We start from the raw sequence: 10,387 nt of genomic DNA on the forward strand, positions 1-10,387 counted from the left end.
CTAGTGGGTATGTATTTACCTTTGGAGGTGGCGCAGTGTCATGGAGATCTTGCAAGCAAACCATATTGACGAGGTCAACTATGGAAGCAGAACTTACTGCTTTGGACACAAACACAGTTGAATCAGAATGATTGCGTGAGCTCTTGATGGACTTGCTTGTGGTTGAAAAACCTGTACCGGCAATCCTTTTGAATTGTGACAATCAAACTGTAATTTTCAAAGTGAACAATTCTAAGGATAACGCGATGTCATCAAGACACGTCAAAAGATGTTTGAAGTCTGTCAGGAAATTGCGAAACTCCGGAGTAATAACTGTTATATATATTCAAACAGACAAAAACCTGGTAGATCCCTTTACAAAGGGAATATCACGTAATGTGATAGAAAGTGCATCGAGGGAGATGGGTTTGAGACCCGTTGATGTTACACCATAGTGGTAACCCAACCTTTGTGATCGGAGATCCCGTGAATTAGGATCTGGGAAGAACAAACTAGTGGTTTAATTGAGGAGAGTATTATGTAACCATCTCTATGTGAAGATGCACAACTCTCAATTTATGTAAGGCAGGTTGGCAACAAGACTTGATGTGTTTATGTTGGCTATTTTAGCAAAGATGGTGTCCTACAGAGCATTCTTGAAATAACACACATATATGAGTCCGATTGTTAAACGTCGCAATCTATGAGATCTGGGTGATCTCTAGTAAACTTATGAAGAGACCACGAATTATGACGCATATGCTTCACCCGCGGGGTAGGCTACTGGCAGCCATGTACTGGTTATGGCTTTGAGTAAAACAGGTTCACGCAAAACTTGCAATTCAATGCTTAGTCCACTGTTCAAGTGTGAATGGATGTAGCTTAAGGTTCTAGGCGGAAGTTCAACTTAACAGTCTCTGCTGAAACACTGATATATAAACAAGCAACGAGTATTGGTAAATGTCTAAATGAGCATTTGAGATCTGGTGGGGGATTGTTGAAATATTGGGTCCACTTTTAGTGACCCACATTAGATTTCAGATTTTCCTATAAATCTCAAAGCCCACATTGTGGCAGCCCATGTGAGTTTGAGCCTAAGTGGGTGGCAGCTTACTAGGGAGTGGTAAGAGGTGGGATGTTTAGTCTCACATGGAAAGTTGAGAGGAAATTAGACCACCTTATAAGGTGGGTTGTTCCACCACTAGTGAGTGAGAAGAGGAGTGGTTCACACGCGCTCCTCCTCCTCGCTCGCTCGTCTCGACTCGACTCGACACAACACGTCACGACACGTCACAATGTGTGCCGCGCTCGTGGTGAGTGGATTGAGCCTCGAGCCAAGACTTTCCTTACTTTAACGTGTGTGCAACGTGGGCGTGGCCCACGTTGCCTAGGGCTTCCTGAGCCTATATAATCTCTTGCCCAGCTATCGCAGAAACACATCTAATACACGAGTTAGGGTTTTGCCACCTCTCTCTGCTTGCGCCGCCAACGTAGTCTACTCCATCCCGCGCGCCGACGTGCATCGGTGAACGGGAGAGCAGGTCTCCGGAACCGCTCGCCCTTGCGATCCTGTACGGCAGAGGGCGGATTAGGTTTTTGGGAAGCGCTCTGCGCGACTGCTCAAGCTCTTCATCCCGGGTCACCTTCGTCCAAGTCGGGCGGTGCTCCTGCAGTCGTCTTCAACGCCGTCTATTTCGACCCGTCGTTCCCGTCGTCAACAATGTTGTCATCAACAACATTACTGCTGCGACATCATCTGCTACACCTCCACTGCCACCTCCACCGGATCGGTAGGTGCGACATATCTCAATCTATTTAGCGATAGATGCTTTACCATTTGCGCTACTACTATTCATGTTGATTAATGCATCTAGTATGTTTAAGTTTCACATGTTAGTACTTGCTGTCGGTATGTTTAATATTATAGAATTAATCTTGAAAACTGTGCCTAATTATCCAACAAGTTGTTGGGCCTGGGATGCAAACCAATGGCCGTCCAGGCTGTCCATCATGACTCCCTCTGAGACCATCGCCGTCAGCGTCTTGGCGACGTAGTACGCGTAGAAGTATAGCCTCGTCTGGTTAAACGCAAGAATGGTTAGGCAAAGAAGAAAAGAAAAAGTCAATCATTCTTTTTAGGAAGGCAGTGAGAGAGTATACAGTAGTAGAAGCGGAACTTGGCATGATAATTTCGAAATTCGTCCCTAATAAGAATTAAACTTCGGTCGTTGGGGTGCACCACTGCGACTCCAACCATTGGGCTAAGCCCACGTCCTCGACCGACGTTTTTCTGCAGTTGTTTTCAAGTAGTATCGAAATAGTGTCACCGACTCTGCATCACGGCTAATTATGTTCCATAAGATTTTACGCTTTTGCTTGTCTTGTACGTGGTGCGCACAGTGGCAGATTCTGCCAGATCCGCTCAGCGGCTCAGGCGTCAGAAGGAATGGTTTCCCCATTCCGGAAAGAAACTGTGGAGATGGCAGGAAAGAAACTCTATGAACTTCTAGATACTTTGGGAAGGCTTAGGAATACAGCTCTTCAGAATAAAATAATTCTTTTGAATAAATGTTTACGAAAACCTGTATTAGCCTATGATTTTCTGGTCCATAGTTGTAGATAGTGCATCTAACACCTATTTCTATTATATTGCACTTGCCCCGAGTACGTTCTTCCTTTGAACCCCATACTTAGACTGTTAGGACACCAACGGGGAGGCCAATAAAGGAACTGAAGGCGTCGATGAAGTTTGCTATGAGGAGCCTGACCTACCCGGAGGATGCCCACCAAGTAGCATTTGTTCGGGAGGCCATGGTAGTCAGCATCGTCAACATGGACTCCGACAATGAAGCACATGAACTGTCGCCAGCACGGACGCCCGTCGATGAAGCCTCCAATGAAGAGCCTATGGATCCTCCTAGTTATTCACATTTGTATATGAATGAATGTTGCAATCTTTCCTTTGCTTCACGATGAAGTCTACAATCTACTTCTTGTTCAACAGTTCAAGTAAGGATGAACTCTACAATCTTCTTCTTCTTCAAGTACTGTTTTGACGTAAAAATATATATCTTCTTGCTAAGAAATGCATGAAGCTGTTGGGCTACCCAGACAGACAAACGTGGCCGGGCGCCTATATTGTATGTACAATCCAAATCAAACGAACCAAAACAAATGTGACAACCATATTTGGTGTCCAAAATTGATCAGCCGCTAGAGATGCCATTAGGTGAGTCACTGCTACCTCAACCACTAGGCCTCTGCCAGAAGTAATGACCTCATGGAATGGGATAAGATGCCTTGACACTTTCTTTATGTGGCTCGCCTTACTAGAAACTTGTGAGCTGTTATATATTTATTAACTTTAGTTCGGCATGATCATAGCTGGCATGAACGATACTGCAATGTATGAAAATGAGTATTCACATCCATACCAAACCGTTATCCATAATAGGTGACCAGCCAAGTCTAGTTGATTTACTTCCTGATCTCTCAAAAAGTACACAGTACTCCCTAGCACACGACATTGCTATGAACTCGACAAAATGGGACAGAAAAGGGAAAGGCTCATTTACAAGAATGCAACGCGATCTAATTTACAACGTGGGCCTGCACAGCGGGGAAAATTACGAAAATGTAGGACGCTCCTGGGTTGCTACATGAGGCGTTTACTCAGATGGAGATGGTTGTGGTGAGGAGTACAACAGGCAGCAGAATCCCGATTCCAGTTCGGGAGATACCTGCTATCAAAGCAATGTGATTTCAGTTTGTTAACAAGGTTGTGGGAAACACTAACAAATGAATAGAACCTAAGTTGTACTGCAAGGAAATTAGAAGTACCTGAGCTTCCTGATAATGGTGAGACCGGTAATGCAGGCAATGACATCTCTGAAACCAAAATAGAAACAAGCTAATGTAAATGCAGGCACTATTGCAGTTGTAGGAAGTTCTTTTAGCTTTTCCAACTTCAGATGTGTTTTAAAACAGATAAGTGGAAATCATACAACCTAAAAAATTTGGTTACATCTTTCTGTTATTATGTAACCTCAAAGGACATTTCCTTCTCACCTGGAGCACAAAGGGACAAGGACTGAAGAGACGACGACGATGGCCATGGTGCTGCAATGTTGTCACTCAAATCACATGTGAAGCTAATGCCTGTAATGTTGTCGAATACAATGTCCGTAGGTAAGCTCCGAAGTAGACAGCCTGCAAAAAGAAATATTGAATTCAGCACAAAACTACATAAGGATTTACGATAAACCAAATAAAGTTGAACAAACAAAACTAACCTTGCTGCCCGAAAGCTGCTCCAAATGGATAAATGGTGCCAGGACAACAGAAAATGTTATTTTGCATTCCAATATGATAAATACTAAACGAAACTTCTGATATCTTCCGTGCATACCTTGCAGGCTAAAATCTTTTAAGTCAATATCACACAGTTCATAAATATCATTCCCTACACCAGCTTTTTGTAGCATTGATCCAAACATTGTTGCACAGTTAATTGCTTGCAAGTTCGTGACAAATATTTGCTTCTGTCTAGTTGCAATGTAAGTGTGCAACGCTGCACAGCATGCAGGCCTTGAAGAAGATGCCTTGTCACATGCCTTAACGACTGATGAAGGGTCATCGAACTCCAGTGGACAGACTACACAATTTAGAACAAGATTTAAACAACTCAGTTTATGCCATGCATTATTATGATCACACAAATGTATCAACCCAAAGCAGCAGAAGTCATGTGAGATTACATACCTTTGTTCACCTTACAACCAGACAATACTCTGAAAGCAGTATTCGCCACTTCTGATGAAAGTTTCATAGATAAGTAGGAGTGCACCACCCCTTTACAGTCACTAACAGCATTGATCCCACTCGTGCTGCCAGGTATGCTAGAACTTCCAAACATGCTTGCCCCACCTGAGGATATATGAACCGCTGCTTCCACTATTGCAGGTTGGCAAGCTGGCCTACAACACTCTTTCAGTGGGTCAACACTGCTGCATGAATCCAGGAGCTTGCTTACGTTAACCATTCTCTCAAACGAGCTAATATCCTTCACGGGACAAGAAGCATCAGTAAGATTAGATGGCCCAAGAGTACACAACTCTGGGATGTTGGTGTTTGCCCCTTTACTTGCAAGTATGCTCATAATGTCAGAGAAACACACGTTTGCTGAAGCTTGATTGAGAACGAGCGTACTGTTTCCACCACCATATGCAGCTTGGAAAATATTCATCAAGCTACTAACTTGTGGACAACATATAACATTGGCAACTAGTGGTGCTAAAGGTACAGAACAATCAGAAGCTGTTTTTTCCATAATGTAAGAGAGCGCAGAAAAGTTCACATGGCATTTTCCAGTCAAAACCGGATCATAGGATGTGTAGTTTGGATACATTGGTGACAGTGGCTCAACTGGGTTTGTATTGTGCGGAAGAACAGATGGTGAAATCTCTATTGGATCAAAGAGACCAATAGGTGGATCAGACAGAAGAAATTTATCTTTAGGTTCAAGTGTTGTTTGCTGAGACAAAGCATGCTGACAGACACCAAGCCAGATAAAAGCCAATACAAGCCAATGATACACTGTACCTGCAATGCAAATGCTATCTTTAGCATATCGCATTAAATAGTGGTCACAATAACCAAACAGAAGGCACTTGAATTGGACTTCTGGATAAAAATATCAAATTAAACTTACAAATGATGTGCATGTACTTTAACAACCCTACGTACATTACCTAGCATATCTAGTATCATGACTGCACTTGTATTCGACAGTAACTAGGAATATCACCTAGTGAATATGATGTCTTTTTGACTTTTGGAATGCAAAACAAAACATTATAGACAAAACTAATTGATTTTATCATGCAAAGCCAAGTTGCCATGTATGTATCTTGAAAATATCGATGCTTATACATTCAGATTGGTATTGGTGCTTATAGCAGCATACTGCAACAACCTAGATTAGACATTCCAGTTCAAGAAAGAAACTAGGTTCGACATTCAATATGCATAAGGTGACTATATTCTTGAGAAAGCTTCCTTCTGAAGATTGAAGAACTAGAGGTTCAAACACAGACTTCTACAATCACATATGAGATCTTGCCATAGAGTTTCTGCCAGCTTATGAGAAAGATTTAAATTACCCAAATCAAATTTACTTCTAACTATATGCATAAGAAACTCATGCGCAAGGGAAAACCACTCACCCGGAAGACAAAAACCAGAGCTGGAACTCTCCATTTTTAGCCTGAAGATGTGGGCGCATGCATTAGCCTGTGCACACAAGGTCCTCAGTTCCAGCACAAGTTTAAGATCGGAACTCGCAGGATCATTGCAGGCAGTAGCACCACTCCAAACAAACGGGATTAGAAACCTGTAAAGATAGAAATAATGCAAGATTACTATTTTTTCTAACCAAGCACTTCTCTTCGCAATTAGACCATTTCACTGAAAAACTACTTCCTAACTGCACAAATGAGGGTGCATAAGGCTATCTATTTCTAACGCGTTCAGATATTCCCATTTACTCTCTGGTCTGATCAAACGAATAACTAACAGTGTAAAGGGAGACAGAAGAGGAAGTTGTCATGCAGCTAAACAGCGCTTAGCAATTGGTTCTCTAAAGAGAACTTCCTGGTCCACTACAAAGTCGGAATCTGGCATAATAGTAACAATCGAGGTTTGTTACGGACTACCTCCTCGTGACCTCATACAGGAGTAAGAAAGACAGATTAAAATAGTGCTCCCTTGCACACACAGGTTAAGTTTTTGTTCCTAGTGATCATGGATGCGAGCATCTGTTAGATATATGGAGAAAATCTACTCTACCAGCATAAAGGAGTTCTGTAGAAGCTAAAAGATGCTGCCTATCCATGAAATCCCAACTCACTTGAATTTTTCCGAAAAGGCTACGGTGGAACAACCATAAATGAAGCATCCAATGGAAACAGATCATTTATAGTAAATAGCATGCTGTTCAAGATGGGACTTGGTTAACCATTTTCGTTTCGAACTCGAACCTATTTAACCATATTGTGGAAATGGTTAAAACGGTTAACCACAAAATCATTAGAGTTACAAATGGTTAACCATTGGTTACTGAGGTTCGAACCAATTTTAGCATTTGTGGTAGAAGGCTGATCACAGAGTGTTCATATACATGTACCGAGACACTCATCACTGCCTAGCTAATCTCATAGCAGTTAGCTAACACCTACAGATAAGCTCTGTGCTGGCACAACCGCACAAGACTAGGAGAAGCTACCGAACTCTACTGAAAGCTCGAGTGCGGAGCCAAGGCAGCGGCGGCCTGACCAAGTACGTGGTGGCGTCGAGCGCGGCGTTGAGTCCGCGACGGTGAATGTACTCATTCTCGCTCAGCACGGCAATGGCCGACCTCGACGCCAACGACGGTGACCGCGCTCATCTCTCTCAGGTGGCAAGGGTCGGCCTCGACACCGGCGACGGTGACCACGCTCATCTCGGTCAGGATGGAAAGGGTCGGCCTCGACGCCGGCAACGGTGACCGCGCTCTTCTCGCTCAGGACGGCAAGGGTCGGCCTCGATGCCGGGGACGGTGACCGCGCTTGTCTCGCTCAGGACGGCTAGGTCAGCCTCGACGCCGGCGATGGTGACCGCGCTCGTCTCGCTCAGGATGGCAAGGGTCGGCCTGAACGCCTGCGACGGTGACTGCTCTTGTAGCGCTGAGGAAGGCAACGTTGACCTCAACGCCGGCGATGGCCCCCGTAAGAACATCCGGCCTGGTCACTGCGACATCCGGCAGCGGTAGCACCTCGTGTGCAGCATGTCAGCCTCGCAGGGCACACTATCACGTCCCAACTTGGACCTCCGACAGCCGTGCGCGATCTAGACGACCACAGCCTCAGGGGAGTCAGGGCTCAGGATTAGGTACAGGAACCTATAACCCTTGGGAAAAGAGGTTCGAACCTAAATAACCTATAGTAATTTAAGGTTAACCCAATGGCCCATTGGGCTGTTTTTTAGGTTCGGTTAACCTAACCATTGGTTATACGGTAACCGAGTCTCATCCTTACATGCTGTTATCCTTGAAGATGAACAATCTTCAAAAGTACAGCATATAGATAGCTTGTTCTGCGAAGCTACATATGACAGTACTTCTCCGCTACGCTGGACATCTCTTCTGCGAGGAACTCAACTGTGGAGCGTGTTTTTTACCAACTGCAAACCTCACAGACCAGCGTGAGCAGTGAGCAGTACTGGGAAGAGCCCTAATTGGACAACATTTAATCATTTGACAGGCCTAGAGGAGGCAAAGCTACTTTCTCTACCTCTAGTCCATTTTTCCAGCAAAAAGAAAGGCTAAGTAAATGCAACGCAGATTTGCTGTAGTGTGAAACTGACGCTAAACTACAGCAAGGGCACCTCGTTCAGAACGCTGTAGCAAGCGCCTCACCTCGGTTCGCACCGGCGTGGCTGGATCTGAAGCGTGCCGATCCGGCTTTCCCCTCAGCTCCGACTCCGGCGCCGGAGGCGAGCTGGGTCGACACGGCGTGGGTGTGCGCGGGTGCGTCCCGCCGCTGCCCGTACCCCGCTTCCCGGCGTGGGCGGAGCGGAGTGGGCTGTGGGGGAGGTGGGGGATTAGGGTTGGCAAGCTGCAGGCAGCAGGTGAGGTGGCGGAGTGAAGGGATGCGGCTGTGTGGTGTGGTGTGGTGTGTCAGTGACTGCGTCTACGCGGTGGAGGAGAGGACAGAGGAGAAGAGACAGGCCGATACTCACTTGGGCTGCCGATAAACTGGGCTGGAGTTGTATCGCTAGCGGTCAGCCTGCTGGCGCTTCCTGCGGCAAAATCTATAGATCGCCCATTAGCGTGCCGTAATACGCGCCGCACGCTAATGGGGGCCGCGGCCCATTACCAACGTCTGACAATGTTTTCTGGCAAATCCTATACACCGATCAGGTCGGTGCCTACCAGGCACCGCACACCCTGGTTTTTATTTTTTCTTTTCTTTCTTTTTCTGTTTTATTTTTTGCTTCCTTTCTTTTCTGTTAATTTTTATTTTTGTTTAAAATTGAAAATAGTTCAAATTCGAAAAACGTTCAAATCTGAAAAGTGTTCAAAACAAAAAATGTTCAAAGCTAAAAATTGTTCGTATCCGAAAAATATTCATAATCGAAAAATGTTCAAATTTAAAATATGTTCATTTTCTAAAAATGTTCAAATTTGTGGAAAAATAAATTTTTTGAAAAAATGTTCACTCTAAAAGAATGTTCAAATTTTGAAGAACAATATTCAAACATAAAAAATGTTCAAATCCGAAAATTGTTCAAATTCCAAAAAATGTACAAATTCAAAAATTGTTCAAATCCAAAAAAATGTTCAAATTCGAAATTGTTCATATAAAAAACTCGATTTTTTTCAATTTTTCAAAAATATACAAATTTAAAAATATTCAGATTTTGGAAAGTTCACATTATAAAAATTCTATTTTTCCGAAAAAAATCACATTAGCATTTTAAATTTATAAAAAAATAAAAGAAATGAAACAGCAGAAAAGGAGAAAAACATAAGAAAAAAACAAAAAGAAACATGACTGGGCCGGCCCAACAGGCTCCCTAGGGGTGGGGTACCTGTTCCGCACCGACCAGGGTGGTGTATAGCACTTCCCATGTTTTCTGTGCGGATTTTCTGGGTTTTTTTTCTTATGTTTCCTTGGGGCGGTTTTCTGCCTGTTTTTCTGTTTTACTTGAACATTTTTGAAATCGAATTTTTTTTATTTTCTATTTTTCTGTTTTTTCTTTTAACATTTTTTAAATACGGGGACTAATTTTTTTTAGCAAATCTTTTTTGATTTTTTTAAGTTTTTGAACAAACTACATTCTGAATAAAAAAATTTGACCAAATTTCAAATTCAAGCAAATTTTAAGTTGGAACAACTTTCGAAATCAAGAAATTTTTTAACTGGAACAAATTTCAACTTTTTGTTCGGTTTTGAAATTTGCTCCGATTTAAATTGTGATTGGTTCAAAATTTGCTCGGTTTTGAAATTTGTTTTTAGTTCGAAAAAAGAGTATGCATCCATGTTGATATGAGGATTTGATCCATGATCTTTGCTAGGAGGGGGAGGAGCTGACACCACTACAATATAGCTCATTTGTTGTGAAAACGAAAGAAAACTATATTTTTTTTTTGAAGACTAAATGGTGTGATTAATGAATCACACTAGGGATACAAACGCCCACCGGGGGCGCCAACAGCCAAACATGGCGACCGTGCTCTAGGAGCACACTACTTCTAGCTAGGTTGTGAGCTTTCTTATTCGACACCCTACATTCATGGACAACGACCACCTCATCAAGCTCTCGAGCCGTCTCCTTGAACTCCCGCACAACGTGTGCGTAAACTCCCATG

General features: G+C 43.3%; 1 protein-coding gene across 2 annotated transcripts; it reads right to left on the reverse strand.

Annotated features, from left to right (window-relative positions):
• Positions 1 to 3,386: 3,386 nt before the first annotated feature.
• LOC127307186 (uncharacterized GPI-anchored protein At1g61900) lies at positions 3,387 to 8,699 on the reverse strand. 2 transcript variants are annotated; one of them, XM_051337906.2, is made up of 8 exons: positions 8,432 to 8,699; positions 6,204 to 6,370; positions 4,741 to 5,580; positions 4,388 to 4,633; positions 4,272 to 4,286; positions 4,048 to 4,188; positions 3,820 to 3,867; positions 3,387 to 3,722 (listed from the first exon to the last, which is right to left on the reverse strand). In XM_051337906.2, exons 2-8 carry the CDS (start codon positions 6,235 to 6,237, stop codon positions 3,652 to 3,654), a joined length of 1,395 nt encoding a protein of 464 aa, XP_051193866.1. In that variant the 5' UTR covers positions 6,238 to 6,370; positions 8,432 to 8,699; the 3' UTR covers positions 3,387 to 3,651. The 2 variants fall into 2 exon arrangements, with proteins under 2 accessions (XP_051193866.1, XP_051193875.1); XM_051337915.2 differs by having other exon boundaries at positions 3,387 to 3,719; positions 8,432 to 8,698.
• Positions 8,700 to 10,387: the final 1,688 nt, after the last annotated feature.

This window comes from Lolium perenne, chromosome 1 (genome assembly GCF_019359855.2).
Source record: "Lolium perenne isolate Kyuss_39 chromosome 1, Kyuss_2.0, whole genome shotgun sequence".
Lineage (NCBI taxonomy): Eukaryota > Viridiplantae > Streptophyta > Magnoliopsida > Poales > Poaceae > Lolium > Lolium perenne.

Coding starts and splice junctions, on each gene's coding strand:
- LOC127307186 (XM_051337906.2), bottom strand. CDS start 6,237: ATGGAGAGTTCCAGCTCTGGTTTTTGTCTTCCGG. Junction 4,634..4,740: donor TGGTTGTAAGGTGAACAAAG/GTATGTAATCTC, acceptor TAAATTGTGTAG/TCTGTCCACTGGAGTTCGAT. Junction 3,723..3,819: donor ACCATTATCAGGAAGCTCAG/GTACTTCTAATT, acceptor TTGCTTTGATAG/CAGGTATCTCCCGAACTGGA.